The 17,866-nt window shown below is 39.2% G+C and overlaps 1 protein-coding gene across 1 annotated transcript in view; it reads left to right on the forward strand.

Moving 5' to 3' along the window:
* The window catches only part of LOC145396882 (uncharacterized), a 116,085-nt gene extending 98,695 nt beyond the window's left edge, over positions 1–17,390 (forward strand). The window contains exons 5-7 of the mRNA XM_080270170.1: positions 11,572–11,670; positions 15,097–15,296; positions 16,949–17,390. Coding sequence (XP_080126296.1) covers positions 11,572–11,670; positions 15,097–15,296; positions 16,949–17,390 — 741 coding nt within the window. The remainder of the gene's footprint in view (positions 1–11,571; positions 11,671–15,096; positions 15,297–16,948) is intronic.
* Positions 17,391–17,866: the final 476 nt, after the last annotated feature.

The raw sequence follows: 17,866 nt of genomic DNA on the forward strand, positions 1-17,866 counted from the left end.
ATTTTTATCCATCATTAAAGTAACGACATTTTTAGTCGATCAGAATTACCAGCCAGACTTAAAAATGGGGAAGCGTCGTCCAATCCAGTTTCACTGAACCTGCTACAGTATGAGTAACAATTGACTACCATATCGTGTTTTAGGCTTTGACATTGTTACGAGCAAGTGAATATTAAGCCCATTTCCATCATATCCCTCCAATTCCGGTATCATGCTAAGTTAAGAGTGGTGACCTGTGTGTACATAGCACAAATAAATCTGACTTCTTTGCTTGACACATCTCAGCCTCTTTTAAAGTTTTCTCTGCTATATAAAAGTATTACTGGATTCGTTTCCAGTCTGTAAATATCGGTAACTTGGTAAATAATGTCAGTAAGTACTTTGAACAGACAGGCAAGCACCCCTGGCGATCTCTGACCCTTCACTGTACAGTAGACCCTGCTAGTAAGTCCCTGTTTCTACTTTCTTGCCTTTGGTCGTATTCTCGTGGGTGTAGAAGGCTCCCTAGCATCCCTTCCTTACCAGTCGGATTATTTCTGTAAATGAGACGTTGATATCCTCTTGTGTGTTATGGAAACTTTGTGCATAAAAACATATACAAGTCTACTGTATATGGGACGATGTTATTTTGTTATTTATGCTCACATTTGGATGAAATAACATGCTAGAGGATAGTAAAGTGTTTGTTGCAGAAATAAATGATGATTGATATTCTCGCGTGTTACTTATGCTACGTCTGTATATAAAAAAAAAAAAAGACGTAAATAACAGGAGAGAATATTAAACTGTCATTAAAAAAACGGATTTGGTAAGGAAGAGATGTTACAAATCCTCCTAAGCCCATAAAGAAAAATAAAAAACTCTCACGGCCAAGATTGTACATACGGAAAGACGGTGGCAGACTTAGCTAGACTCCATAGACTGTCTCTCTCTTAGTGCCCATTTTTGTACATAGCTGTGACTAGTTATTGACCTTATTCTAAGTGGCATTGGAGTTTCGTGGCACCTTTTCATTGACGATTTATTTTGCACGGCACCCTGAGTCCCATCTATTTTGCATCATTAGCATACAACAGGATAATGAGCTCTAAAGTGCAGAAGAAATCGCTGAGGAAGATGTGTCAGGAAATCTTTAAAGCCACGTAAGACCCATTAACTTCTGCATTCCATTTTTATTTTATACTTTTACCCAAACGATTATATTCAGCTTAGGGTAGACATTTTGAACTGGGGGGGGGGGTAGATAGTCCTTCATTAACCCCTTCACACTACCTGGACGCTCTTCTAAGCTGGAAAAAAATCGTCTGGTATAGTCGGATTGCTTCAGATGATCCCAAACCCCAGGTGCTTTCAGGCTGGAAGGTGAATTTGACTAGTAACCAAGGAGACTCTTTCCTACCTTATAGCTTACAGAATTTCACGATTTCGGCTCGTATTCTCAATAGTCAAGGAAGCTCCCTAACACCTCTTCCTCACCAATTTAAATTTTGGATACGGCTGGGTAATTATCGTCTTGTGCCTTCCTTATGGTGATATTACAACGATGTAAGTAACGCAGAAGAGGACAGCAAGGTATAATAAGCAAAATAAATCGCCTAGGAAAAGGTGTTACGGAGCTTCCTTAACTAACGAAAATACGGGCCTTAATCTACACAAACCGACTTTAGTAACGAATTAAATGAAAAAGGCGTCCTGAGACTGAAGGGGTTAATTGTAGGAATGACTGCTCCGTGACATGACCTCCAAGTGTTTTGATGATGACCCTTGACCCTGATTCTCCTACTGACCTTGACCTTATTCATCTTCTCCCACCCTTATTCAGTCTTACTCATCTCCCCCCCGACTCATCCTTCTTACCCACCACTTTCTCTACCTCATACTGTACCCTCACTCCTCACTCATCCTTACTCATCTTTAACTCATCCTTACCGATCTTCACGCACTTATTCACCTCATCATTACTCATCTCCCTCACACATCCATACTCATCTCTCACTCATCCTTCACACTTATCAGTATTCACCTCCTCATCATTACCCATCTCCCTCACACATCCTTATTCATCTTCCCTTATTCACCTCTTACTCATCCTGACTCATTTCCCTCACTCATCTTACACCACCTGCCTCACAATGAACCTCATCATCACCTGACTCATCTTACACCACCCTATTCTCCCACACCACCTGACTCACCCACCCACACCACCTGTCTCACCCACCCACACCACCTGCCTCACTCACTCATACCACCTGCCTCACTCACCCATACCACCTGACTCACCCACCCACACCACCTGACTCACCCACCCACACCACCTGACACTCACCCACACCACCTACCTCACCCACCCACACCACCTGACACTCACCCACACCACCTGCCTCACTCACCCACACCACCTGACACTCACACACACCACCTGCCTCACCCACCCACACCACCTGACACTCACCCACACCACCTGACTCACTCACGCACACCACCTGACTCACCCACCCACACCACCTGACTCACCCACCCACACCACCTGACTCACCCACCCACACCACCTGACTCACCTACCCACACCACCTGACTCACCCACCCACACCACCTGACTCACCCACCCACACCACCTGACTCACCCACCCACACCACCTGACACTCACCCACACCACCTGCCTCACCCACCCACACCACCTGACACTCACCCACACCACCTGCCTCACTCACCCACACCACCTGACACTCACACACACCACCTGCCTCACCCACCCACACCACCTGACACTCACCCACACCACCTGACTCACTCACGCACACCACCTGACTCACCCACGCACACCACCTGACTCACCCACCCACACCACCTGACTCACTCACACACACCACCTGACTCACCCACACACACCACCTGCCTCACCCACCCACACCACCTGACACTCACCCACACCACCTGACACTCACTCACACCACCTGACACTCACCCACACCACCTGACACTCACTCACACCACCTGACACTCACCCACACCACCTGACTCACCCACCCACACCACCTGACTCACCCACACCACCTGACTCACTCACACACACCACCTGACTCACTCACGCACACCACCTGACTCACCCACACCACCTGACTCACTCACCCACACCACCTAACTCACCCTCACTATTTGACTCAGCCATAGCCTGACACCCTCACCATCTGACTCATCCTCACCACCTGACCTACCATGCTTGACTTGCTGTCACCACCATTCTTATCCTCATCAATTGACTCATTGCCATAACCTCCCGTACCCCCACCACTTTACAGTCTCACCACCTACCTCACCCATATCATTTGACTCGGCTTTAACACCCCCTAGTGCTGTGCAGTCTGTCCTGTGACCTGTCCCAAGAACTTTCCTTCACGACCTAAGAACTTTCCTCCCTGACCTAAGAACTTTAAGAACTGTCTTCCCTGACCTAAGTACTGTCTTGCCCCTTGACTTACTTTATCTGACTGGTGCCCCTGACGGCTACAGGTGACTGACGCAGGACTTATCTTTTGTAGGGGTGGGAGGCGGTGCGTGCCGGTGCGCTCATCCCCATGGTGGAGATCCGTCAGTCCTCCAAAACCTCCACCCCCACCACCCTCGCCTCCCTTATTGCCGGGAACACCTCCATGGGCGCCGCCACCCCCGTCGGCCCCAACGGCAGCGCCTTCACCCCGTACACTGCCCCTGGCACTCCCAGAGGCAGCACCCCGGACCTGGGGCAAGTGGCCCCATCAGACAAACAGGCGTTCATGTGCCCTGTGTGTGGCAAGCAGTTTGGCCAACCCTACAACCTTCGTCGCCATCTGACCACACACACTGGTGAACGACCTTACCGCTGCCCTCACTGCAACTACGCTGCATCGCAGAATGTACATCTGGAGAAACACATTCGCCGCATCCATCTCAACAATGGCCAGAACTCTTCTCCTCATGGGGTGGGGTCAGTTCATGCCTGGACAGTTGAGCCAACAACAATTACACCCTAAGCCCTATGTTCAGGTGCATTGTACACCAGTACATTACACTTTACACTAAGCATTACACCTTACATTATAGAATATACATATATCTAACCATTATACCATGCATATCACTGACACCATACACCTTACCCTCACAAGACTGCATACCATATTTTTAGCCCATCTCCATGTACTGTATTTAAGAGCTACAGCATTGGAAAAATGTTCACTGTATGTCACTTACACCCACTCCACATAAATATATGACACTTTACAAAGCACAGAAACATTCCAGTGTGTTCTTGTGTGTCATATTGTTTCCAGAGGGGCTGTACTTACTGATTGGGATTTGTTTTAAAAGGATGTTCAAGATATTCTTTATGGTGTACACTCATCATAAGCAGCTTTCACTAAATGTAAACATGAGTTCAGAAAAGATGTTTGAGTAAAGCTAGAATGATTAAAGCAAATGCAGTACTGCATACACTGATAGTACTACTTGCATACAGTACTGTACCAGTGTTAGCTTATTCAGAAGCACTGGCTATTTTTTGTTTTATGAAAGCTAACCAAAGCGCCACATAATATGGTGATGAATTACAGTATATTCAAAATATATGGAATTACGATACATATCTGATTGAAGAAAAAACAAGTATAAGTACATTTATCGCTGTACTTGTAATAAATAGTCATATAGATAACCATATATATTTTTCTGTAACATAAACAAACACATGAGCCTTATGAATGCCTTTTTAGAAATAAAATGAGCTATATTTTTTGTGCTTTTAAGAAATTATTTTCTGGACATAGATAATAAGCATATAGTTTTCTGTAATATATAGATAAATATCAAATTTAATTTAATGTATTTTTCTAATGTATAGTTATATCTAACCTACAGATGTGAACAAATAGAAATTCTCAAGTTATTTTCATATTTAATCTTATTTATTTTATACTAGTTTTAGCTATACCTTTGGGATTGGGTATGGGTCTTATGTTACAAAGAATTAATTTATTTTTGCATGAAGTTTAGGGTAATTTACACAGTATTTAAAGGATTCACAGAATTCTTGATGTGTTGTGTTGAGGATACTTGCAGTGCAGCTATTAGGAACTGTTCTTTGCTCAACAAGGAACCAAAAGCCTTCCCACTTGTTGTGGTCCCAGGCTCATCTAAACATGAACCTATGGACTGCAGGATGAGGTTACCTACCTCCTGCAGTCCACTATCTGTCTTTGGGGGGAACAGGGAAGAAGTTGAGGTATGTTTTGCTCAACTGACCTGTAGAACCACCCAGCTATATCAGTGCCACCATGTGAAGGCATTCCCCTCCAGCATCCCTCCCCACTTAAAAGGATTAACTTTTGCAACTCCTTCTCAAACAGAATATTGGACAGTCATTAATCCATGAATTCACCTCTCCTCTTTCACCTCAAACAAAAACATTGAGAGTTTTGTGCTAGGTTAAGATGTCATGTTAACCAGTATAGGACATTTGCAGGGCTGCACTTGTCAACAGTGACCTGTTACAACTGTAAGAGAGATAGTATGAAACAGTGAGTCATTTTATAACATAGAACAGTATTGGGCTCGTATTTCCTTTTACTGGACAAATCGAGCTACAGAGAACTCACTTTATGAGACATTTCATGCATAGTGTGTAAGAGATAAGAAAGCAAATTGAGAATTATTTGTAGTTTTTCCGTTATAGCATATCATTACTGCATCAGTTTTAAAGATGTGACATTGAAGTTAGCAAGACACATACTGAGTTGTATAGTACTGTAATGTGTTTCAGGCAGTAGTCACATGCTATGTATTAACTTTATTCAGATATTCATATGATGAGGGTGTGTGTGTGCTTTGTGTCACTTCAGTGTGGCTGAACTGTTGGTTCCCAGAACCATAATAAAAATGAGGATCATATTGAAAACAAGGTTATTGGGATGCTGTTGGATAATTCCAGTGTTTCTTTGTTTATTATGTATCTACATAGTACTTTATTATTATTTATTAATTTGGATGGCCATCCCCTGTCCAGAGATTCCAGTAGGGAACAAGGTGGTGATGATAATACATTACAAGAGCATGCAGAAGTATTTTTTGTCTAGGTTTTACTTTCAGAAGAAATGTAGATTGCATAATTTTGGAATACTTCATGTATATTACATAATAACATCTCCAGGTACCAGTACCCCATTGTATTTCAGTAACCTTATCTTATGGTATGATACTCAGTCTTCACTTCAGAGATTTTTAATCAGTAAAATTCATGAGTCACAGTCACATGGTTTGTTGGAATGAGCAAGATCTGGTAGTACTTCTCTTGACTGCCAGTTTTTTTTACATTTTAGATGATCAGGGAAGTGACATGAACATACAAAGAAGAGTTGCTTTGTTCAGTACCAGAAAAAAAATAAATGCCAAGTGTTTAGCCTCATTAAGCAAGGTGCAGGGTGCACCATTTAAAAATCGTCGGCAACAGCAACAACAGAATAGAATAATATTTTGATTGATTTAAATGGTTCTCATTGATAGAGGAGCTAGTAAGCATATCATAACTGAATCTCCTTACTTTACCACTCTTACTGTGAATTGATGTGATTTATGCAGCTATTGTCATATATTTATACTTTCTTGTGATACCCAATCACAAGTTTTGGATTAACAGTTGTGTAATATTGTTTGTCATACTTACAAATTTAATTAACTTTAAGTACAGTGTGTTAGCTGTTAGTTGTTTCAAGCTGTATGTTTCTTTATGTTGATGAGATAGGTGCTCAACACTGAAGTGTTTCCAAATTTTGGATTGTGAATATAGTATACTGTATTACTTATAAAATTACATTACTTTGCAGTTATTCTTTTGGTGTCTGTCATATTTCAGTACTGCATACCCATACTTAATGATATACAGTATTTTGATGGTAAAACATTTTATAGCAGTTAATTTGGCTAGCATCTTTACATACTGTAGTTAATGGGTATTCCTTACTTATAATCTGACTTCATAGTGTAGGGGACTGATTGTACTTAATCCAAGTGACAATACTGTACTGACGAAATTAACATGATCAAGATGCATATGTCAGAGCTATTTTTTTTTTTAAATCATATTTAGTCAACTTCTGATTCATGGAGATGATTGGAGGATTTTTTTTTTTCTTTGGTAATCTTTGTTTTGAATGTCCAAATTAAGCTTTTAACTCTTGCTTTGCACAAAGGTCAAATGTTTTAGGTCTAGTGTAGTTTTTATTTTTGATCATAGCATGATTGTGCTATAAACACTTGCAGCAGTCAGAGAATGATATTACAAATCCCAGATATTATATATTGTATATAGATTTTTACTTTAGTTAATTTTTATGCACACCTATCGTAGTGTGTATACATTAGTTAATACTGAGTGTATTTTTTTTTTAAATTAGTATTTTTACTTTTTTTTTTTTTTTTTTATTATCAAGTTGTGAGTAAAGTATTTGTTGTGACTGAAGGGACCAGTTGCTTGTTAGGGATGCTAGGGGCAGTAGTCTTGTCAGATTAGAAGTCCTTCTAGTACCTCTTCCTAAGTGATTCACTGTATTTATTCCATTTCATTTTAGGATTCTCTCGTATGCATTTATATCTTTTTTTATTACTGATAAGCAGTCGGCCTTTCATATTCATTGGTAATGATTCAAACTTGCCCTCAAATGGTAAAAATCCACAAATAATTGGTATACCCACCAAGAATCTGACCCTGTAGTCATAATTCATCAGGGTTGTTGCCTTTGCAGCATACCCAGACTTCATCAAACACTATAATCTACATATATAAAGTTCATTTATAGATGAGTTAAGAACAGGATTTTTCAAACCATCTCAAAATTTATGTTCATCAAGCACATTTTGGAGAGACTATCAACCACAAATGACTGAAACTGCAAACAGCAAACTCATGAATATAGAGGGGTGACTGTATTGTGTAAAGATATAGCCAAGAATCCTAACTTACCACAGATAAATAAACCGGTGATTAAGAAGTGCGTGGGGATCTCCTTAACTGACAAGAATACAATCCTAGAAGTTATTAGGAGCCTCTAGGTCTTCAACAGGATCCTTTTTATACTTAATAGCTTCCTTAGGTTTAAGTTTATTGTAGTACTGTATGTATGAACATATCCAGAGAAATTATTTTTGAAACACACTGTAGCATTTATATAATTATTGTGAACTGTGTAGCCAGAGCAAACTAATATGATGGTGCTAATGATGCCTTTTATGAAACAGTTGAATGTGAGAAAAACATTGATATGGTAATGACAATTATAATGAATATAGGTGCTACAAAACAGCACTGGAAATATAACCGGAAAACAGGTTTTTCTATAGGCCTAATCAGAAACTCATATTATGTGGTATTGTAGGAGGTCATAGAGGCACCTGAATAAGGAGGTATTATTGCAGTTTTGAACATTTACATCCCCAGGTTAGGTTTGTTTAGTGTAGTTTGATTTAGTTAGGTTGGATTAGGTTAGGTTAGGTTAGGGTATGCCAAAAAGTAAAAAATCAGATAACCTTGACTGTCCAGAGCAATTTATTTAACAGTAATGCCATCCTATGCGGGTCTTCCATTGGTGTCAGAATGATTAACTACTGTACAGAAATTAAAAATTTGTTTATAAGCAGATCCTCATACTACTGAAAGCTATGATATACTGCACTTACATAGTGCACATGAACATCTCCAAATATTTATATAAACCTGACAGAACATAACCAAGTTATTACTATAAATGCATGTCTTGAAGTATGTTATGTGTTCAGCTTTATTTACCATTCCATATGTTTTTCATGGTAAAGTATGTGTACAGTAGTTTATGGTTCAGTGCAGTAATAATATCAATGCTGTAGTATGTTATATTTTTTTTGGCCTTTCTTAAAGTATGAATGTAGTTTCACTGGCACAGAATCATTAGTTACTGAAGCTGAATTATTTTTGTGTAGTGGCACTTGGTGGCCTGGTGTTTAGAACTCCCCAGTTGGAGTGACAGCCTTGAATAGGTTCAGTACCCAAGGTGACTTGAGGCATTGCCTTCATGCAGTGCCACCTATGGCAGTAGGCTGGTCATTTACCCTTAAATGTACTGGACTACAGTAGCCTTGCCTTTGGCTCCTACACCTCAAAAGGGGTAAGATGGGATTGGCTTCCCCCCCCCCCCATTCAGAGAAATTGCTGTTTCCAGTGAGAGTTCCAGATTTATGATGTTAATATTGGTGTACATTATTTTTTTCTGTGTGTGTGTTGTGCTTCCACTTAAGAATTTATGTAGTACTTGATACTTCTTGTTTTTGTGAATCATACTTCTTACCAAAACAACTGTGATCATTATGCCTTCCATTTTTTTTTTTTTTAAATATAAAATTGTGAGTTGCGACTTTAAAAATCTACACAAGTATAACAGCAAACATTTCATTTCTATATACTGTTTAAAAGGGATAATATTTTTGGTACTTTTGTAGTAGGCTTTAAAGCTTTTCTAATAAAGGTTAATGATTAAGTTCGACTCTTTATACCAGCTTCATTGATCACGTGCTATTCTGTCCTGTAAAACAGAAAATTTGACACCTTTCTGATAATTATGCCTTCCATTTATGCAATATATATGGCTCTGTTGTCTTAATGAGTTTATTTCATTTTCTCAAGGCAGCTCCCTGCAGGTAAATAAATTTGTATCTGTTTGTCTGAATGAGGTTGTTTTCAGTAGACTGTGAATGCTGTCGTTTGATGTTTATGGACTGTGCTAAAGTATTACCTAGGCTGGTTAACTTGTTAGTTATGAATGACCTGCTATATTATACAGAAGTTTTGACCAGCTTCATATAATTACCAAGCCGAAGAAACCAAGATCACTTAAAGTGTCAAAAACTAACACAGTTAATGTTTTGGCAGGGTGTAAAGAACTTTGTTGTAGTTTATATCAGCTTTCAGTGGGCCATTTCACTCAACTCATAAATAACTCTACATCCAGAGGGGTTAACTAGAAGTTTTAAAGCAGACCGTTAAATCGTCGTGTCAAATAAGGAGCAAACATTGCATTTCTTTACAGTTACTGCATGTCACTGGATCTTGCAGTGCCAAAGTATGTGTAAGGTGCAGTGAGCTCACTTCACTGTTATGACAAATGTTTTCTCTCTATGTTATAAAATAGAGGAAATTTTGTTACTGGTTTGTGATGCACAGCCCATCATTCTACATCGTAGCAATCATAGTCTGTTGAAATAAACCACTGAAAACACACGAAAGCAAATTTCTCATGAGCAGCATGGAGAGTATTTCAGTAAAAACTGCATGATTGAGTCTCTTTATTATTTACCACAAATGAGAACGTGTGATGATTATGCACTTAATGTTGCATGGCACCTGAGTACTTAATGCATATGTTTGAAAATAGCACATTATACAGTATTCTTCTCTTTGCTGATACTGTAATGAACAACACCGTACATGTTACAGTACAGTATGTGTTTGATTATGGAGACTCTAATATACAGTTTGATGTATATTTTATCCATTAAAACAGTACTGCCGATGATCATTGCAAAGGTACAGTAGTTGAAAGATTGAAACAGTTTTGTATTTTGCTTGTAATTATATTGTTACTATCTGCGTAGTGAGTATTGCTCCTATTCTATAATGAGTAGACCAAGAAATACTGCTTGTATTATATTGATATAACCTAGATATTTTTACATGTTATCCATATGATGGTTTAGTATTCAAAATCACATTTCTTTCTCATGCAGCCTTTGTTGGTTTTGTTCTTTTGTTTATTTTTTATGTATTTTTTTATTTTTTTGATATATGAAAGTAATGTCTGAGAAAAACTTCACACTTTAAGTCCATCATGTGCAATTGATTATACATAGAAAAACAGAAGAGTACAATATAAACAAAGGGGTCAGATACAAAACTGTTTTACAATAGTAATCTTTAGGTTATCTTAGTGATCTGTTATAGGACTTCTTCCTGTTACAGCTTGCATGCTTGAAAGTGTGTAATGCATATGTTTGCACTTATTGCTTCACACTGACTGCCTTGCTTTATTAATAATCTGCCCTAATATGTTTACCAGTTTTATGTTGAATTGTTTGGTAGAATGTTATTATGTAGTTATGCAACTCATAATTGTTTTTATTTAATTCACGGCTAATTAGAGTTCCATTTCTTATGATTTGTAATCACAACTCAAAATTAGTAAATTGTATTGTTCATCAGTAAATATTGTACAGCTTTGAAATTGCCCACAGAGGAAGATGACGTACAGTTGAATACAGATCAATGTAACTTCAGTGATTATTTTTAAAATAATAAAACAGCAGTATTCAAGATCTTTAATTTCACAGAGTTCGTGTAATAACTGATCAGATGGACAAGTGCTTAATGTTGCTAGGAGAAAAAGCTTTAAAGTAATATTTATGTAGATGATATAATTGCAGATGAGATAAACAAGTACTGTACTTAAGTGTTACTGAATGAAACAAGATATGCCGCACTTTTACTCAATGTTAAGACTGTAATGTGGCCGCAGGATGATGACGATGGTGAGGGGGACAGTGATGGGATGCGAGGTGGGTCGGGCTCCCTCTCAAGTCCCAATGGACCTCCACTGCTCACACCAATATCACAGGTGAGACACATTGAGTCAAGCCACACCAGGTAAGTTATGCCCACATATGGTCCAGTAAGTTTTTTTTTTTTTTTTTTTTTTTTTTTTTTTTAATAGCTTCTCAGTTGATATATAAGCAATGTCAGCTAGTTGTTCAGAGATTCACACCTAACACTTGTATCTAACTCATTAAGGTAACATTTCTACTGATAAAATGGAGGTCATTGTTACTTAATACAGTATCTTCATATTTTGTCTTAAATGTCAAACTGATATTGCATGAATCACGGGTAATGGCTGAAAGACTGCAGCTCTGTGGACAAGTTAGTGATGCAAAGTATAGTTTAGTTTGTTTTTGTTACCTCCAGGTGGCTTTATACAGTGTAGGAGGATATGTAGTAGTGAAGGAGTTATGAAGATAGGAAGTGGATAGTTACCATTATCTCTGAAAGTATGATCATTCATGGGCTAGGTGTGGAATCAAAAGCCCAGTAGCTGACGCTGAATGATGGTGACAGGTAGCAAGCTCAGCTATGTATACGAAGTCAGAGTCCAGGCCTAAACTACTTAACATACTATACATATCTAAACACACACACACACACACACACACACACACACACACACACACATTCCCTAATGTCGGCTGGTGTGAGACTTGGGTTGAATCAGGCCGAGGAGAATGAAAATCTCCAAATTCAGACCTGATGGCCAGAGTTCTGATTGGCAGCAGTAAGGGCATTTTTCCATTAAGAAAAGAAAGACAGAAAGAAAGAAAGAGAAAAAAAAGCCATGCTAGTTGTCATTGGCACATCAGCGGTACTGTAGTCAAATGACTGAGTTTTACTTATTAAAGCCATCAGCAGATTGGAGTTACACATATGTGCATGGCCAAGGGCTTCAAATCTGTAAACTCAGACACAGAGTGGTTACACTCTGATATTTGTCCCATAATAAATTACTGTAGATATATGCACTGTCCTTGTCTATAGCACATAATTCCCATCCCATCCATGCATCACATGAATTAATTGCATTATGTAATTAATAAAACATATGGAAATAATTATTTCTTCCTACTTTTGGCCCATCAACCCACCATATCACCCTCTAAGTCTAACTTTCAGTTATCAAAATGCTTTTAGACACCACAGTTTGATGCTAGAATGCTCATGCCAGGCCTACACTTAAGGTATCTGGAAAAGTTTCCCTCTTCACATAACACCCAGTCTCCCTCCCATCACCACTAGCTAGTTTACTTGCCCACCTACTCACTCTTTCTGCCAAGCATCATACTGAATCCGCACTAACACTCACTGTCTAGCTTACATTCGCACCTCACAATATTCCAAGATCAGATTTTAATGCATAAATCAGACTGTGTAGCATGGAAAACAGATGAATGTAGGTCTTACCTCTGCCTGTATAAAGCTTTGAGGAGGGGAGGTCACCTACTACCCATGGAGGACAGATTTGGTGGATATGAGTGTCAGAGTCTGTATAAAAGAGTTAGAACACGTGTAATAATTTGTTCAAGTTCTGTCAGTCGTGATTCAAGCTCTAGGCAGGTTGTATTGAAAAAGTGATGTGTTATTGGGAAGTGGACAGTAGATTTCTTTTAAGTACTTAAACCTGATGATTCTTTATTCACATCAGCATAATATCACTAATGTATAGTGAATGAAGTTGTGTAGAGATTATTGATTGTTCAGGACAATATGTCTGCAGGTAGAGTATATTCTTTAGCACATTAACAGTTATACATCAACAGTTTTGGTAATATTATACAGTATTGTAGAGTCAGATTAATTGCAGACTGTAACAAATGCCCAGATTTATTAGAGGTTTCACCTTTGTTAGTTTTACATGTGGCAAAATTTGCCTGCAAGTTTCAAAGTTTGGGTTTGAGGGAAATATTTTCAAAATTTTTGAAGTGTTTTGTGGATTAAATATAGAGCAGTAAGTATTCCATGTACAAGACAGTACTGTACAGTGCAAATGCATTTAAGCAAAATTTTATTTCAGTATGTTGTATTTTAATAAACAAAGGTTAATTTTTCGCAAAATATTCAAGCTAAGCTTGTTAAATAACATAAAGGTCTTTACCAGAATCACTTTGCATCTATTACCCTGATTGTCAGGATCCATACCTTTTGAAGTTGATGCATACTTTAAACTGACTGGAAACCATTCACAAACTATAGAGGTTATGTACAGTATTGAACATAGTGTTGTTATAACTAATGTATATACTAATGAATATGTGGCTTCCATTGGTTAAAAATTTCAGAGCTTTATTTAGTTATTTATTTATTTGTTTTTGTCCCATACCTTTAATCCAGTGATATTTCCAAACTATTTTTACTCTTGTAGGTCCAAGTTACATTTCCTTCTACATTATTCAGTGATTAAGGCAACCAAGCATAAGGTTAGTCAGGGACCTGGCAGAAAATTGTTAAGCTTTGGAGATTGCCCAGTGTAGCAGTCTCATTACCCTATTGAGCCCAAGGAAGTCTTTTCCATTTTATTCTTGCTATCTCCTGACAGTTTTAATCAGCTTAGAATTACTGTTTGACTATCAGGAGTTGTTAACTTCTAAAGTGAATGAAATAATTTAGCACAGCATAACTAAACATAATGGACATTACTCACAATCAAGGGGATTATTGTTGTTGTTGTTGTGCTATGTAGTCTGTCAGATTGAGCAGACCCATCAACCACAGGCAAGCAACTGCCTCTGCAGGACTGTCCTTGCAGTGAACCAGTGTTTCCATGCAGTTGACAATTCCTTGCCACAGGAGGATGTGGAGATTTGTGTGGAGGTTTGATTCCTGGGTGGATGCCTCATTTCCTCCACTCGGTTAACAGGGGCACCCCAGTATTTCGCTATGTGGTTACCATCCAGCATTGTAAATAACTTCCTAAGTTACAGGAAACCATTTGGCTTAGTACCCAGTGTTGAGTCACCTGATGTGGAAAGAAGAGTACAGTAATAGTGATGGGAAGGATGGGAGATATAGGAAGAGAGGAGGACAGGCACAGAGGAAGAATGGTAGACATGAAGGAAGAAACATTGGACTGACACTGTACTGATCTCAGTATTGTTTTGTGGACAATTTCAGGATATCACTGTAGTCAGTTTGTTTTCTCCTGGCAGTGCTGAGCCACTTTATGTATCTTGAATACTAAGTTGTGTTTGAATGAAATTTGAGTCTTATGTAAAAGGATGGAATCTTCTTCAAATCAGCCCTCAGTTCAGATTCCATTTGGTTATCAGAGTTGAAAGACACTTTTGGATCTTTGTCAGGTTAGAAAAAATGCTCTATAAGCTGGCTTTTGAAAGAGAAATAGTTATAATGCTGTGTTTGAGTGACATGATATGATTTTTATGGTGATGTAGCTTTGCATAGCAAGTATAGTTCATAGACATTTTATATTCTTTGGTAGGCCCGGCAGTGTCAGCTGTGCTTGGTTACCCTGGCCAATGCCAACTTGCTGCGCCGCCACGTAGAGGACCACCACTTCCACATTCGCAAGTATGACTGTGCTCACTGTGGCAAGAAGTTCAAGCGGAAGGAACACAAGGAACGCCATGAACGCATTCACACAGGAGAGAAACCCTTTGCTTGCTACATATGCAATGCAAGGTAAGGCACTGCGGATCATTGGTAAAGGCCTAATAAATGTAAAGGTGAGGGCAGACACAATGAGGAGCTTCACCACAACGCTCACCTCCTCCTTTGAACCTGTGGCATGTTACTCACCTGTTGTTCTATGATACAAGGCCACTGCATCATCCAGGGTACCACAGTTACCTCCTGTAGATGTTACCCTGGTATTCATATTACCCACTAGCCCACAAAGGGTGGTTGGACACCTGAGTAGAGTGGCAATAGCTGCCTGCATCAGAATAATTTAAGCCTGGCAGTATCAGGCTGGCAGCGTTGCAGTTAGCAACACTAGCCACTCTGCTACTGGGGCAGCAGATTTATTAACACTTTTATTTATTGATTTATTTATTTATTTATTGAGAGAGAGAGAGAGAGAGAGAGAGAGAGAGAGAGAGAGAGAGAGACAAAGAGAGAGAGAGACAGAGAGAGAGAGGTTGGCATAGATTGTACAGCATTATGTATGTAGGATAAAATGAGAATGTGATGGGATGTAGCTGGATGTGGCCAGAGTACCATATGGTGTATGTTCTTGTGTTCTCACTCCTCACCATCCCATACTGATGTTGAAGAGGAGCAGAGAAAGTATGGATGCTTATACAGAGCCAAATATGATTATCTGGTTGTGGTGTGATTGCAGTGAAAAAATACAGCCTCAGACTGAAAGAGTTAATAACTCCATTCATATTGTATAATTTAAAATAATAGTTGGTATTGCTGCTGACACTTTACATGCTAGGGCAGAGTAACTTTATGACAGTTTTCATACACAATATAATGGTACTTTATCGTAGTAATGTCATGTTTTGCGTGTAGCTTGTAATATCTTTGTTTCATCGCTATACAAAGATTTAACACCATCTTCATAATCATACCTATGTATCACTAGAAAATGAAATAGGATTTGCATTATTGTGGATAGGTTGTTCATCCGCCACCTAGTGCCCTTGTGTCCCATCAGGAGCTTAGGGGCCTGGGATTGTTCCACAGTCCTGACATTTAAGGTGAGGATAACTAGCCACACTACCCCAGACTGGCATTACTTGGCCAGTAAACTCTGACCATCCCTCAGATGTAATGTTAACCCTTGTGGTCCTCATCTGGTTGGAGTGCTTTAACCCACAAGACCACCAGGCATCATATTACCATCCAGCAAAGTAAATTGTTTCCTGGGTTACATTAGACCATTTGACTTGTTACTAAGCATAGAGTCCTCTGAAGATAGCACTGCACTGATTATGTGGCTGGTGGGCCAGAAGGTAGTAGGGTGCAGGATAGGTTATTTATAGTTTATTGTTTAAGATAAGTGTAGCTTAGATAGATGAATCAGATAACATAGTTAATTCATTTATTCATGGTATTTCATGGGTAATTATGTTTGGATTGGGCTAGAATTTTCAGACTGGAGGGATTGTAGCCTTCATTATCCCTTTGAATATGAAGGGTGATTCCCAGGTTGAATAGTATCATCTGTAGGTAGAAATAATATAAAATACTGGATCAATGAACAGATGGGGTCAGTATCTCCTGTATGGTTAACTTTTATGTATGATATCTGTGTTACATGGTTAACTCTTCTATGTAGTTACCTCTGCATGGTTACTGTTATCTTCTCTTTGCTCTCTGGACAGGTTTACCCAGAAGGAGCATTTGAAGGGTCACATAGAGAACGTGCATCACAAACATGGGGAGAAGGGTCTTGAGGGCCTCGGAGACTACGATCGGGACCTTGAAGACCGTGATGAAGATGAGGATATTGATGTTGCCCCTTCATCCTCCTCCCCGCCCCCACCTCAGCCATCATCATCCACTCCCTCACCTTCCCTGGCCCCAGTTTCATCACTCATCTCCCTCGCATCAGCTGCCTCTCCACTGACGTCCATTCTCCCGGCGCCGGCCCTCCTGCCTTCAACATCTTCCCCATCATCTTCATCACTTTCTCTGGTTCCCTCATCGACTTTGTCCAGTGATCTCAACATGAACCAGTTCACTGCACTTTATGCTCCTGTCACCAGGAAGACAGTCAACTCACCCAACAAACACATGCAAACCATCACCATCAACTTCAATTAGTGCCAACCAGAAGTTAGCATAGAATTAGGATTTCTTTTTTTTTTACTGTGTCATATTTTTTAATTGGTAATGAATCCACTGCCAAAAGTTCAGTAGTTACTGATTAAGAGGTCCTGTTGCTTCTCACCTACAATGAATTTTCTTCCACAAACTGTCTATATAAGATATAAGATATTAGTGTAATAATGAAATTTCTGATTGATAACAAATACAGGATTGCATTGTTCCTCATAATTAACAACAGTGTTACCATATAGCCACCAAAAAGGAGCCTCCAGAGGTAGGTGACATGTAAGTAGCCTAGTTTCCAGTAGATGCCACAGGGGTGACACATGCACATTACTCTTCTGATACAGGTCTGAATATATTTACTACGTTTTGCATACTCATATTTCATATGACAGAAGTTATGTATTAATCCAATTTCTGGAACTTTCACGTTTATGTATGTGTGTGCTGTGCTCACTCTGCTGGAT

The sequence above is a fragment of the Coenobita brevimanus genome, chromosome 39, assembly GCF_032717465.1.
Source record: "Coenobita brevimanus isolate Jiangsu-jjx chromosome 39, ASM3271746v2, whole genome shotgun sequence".
NCBI lineage: Eukaryota > Metazoa > Arthropoda > Malacostraca > Decapoda > Coenobitidae > Coenobita > Coenobita brevimanus.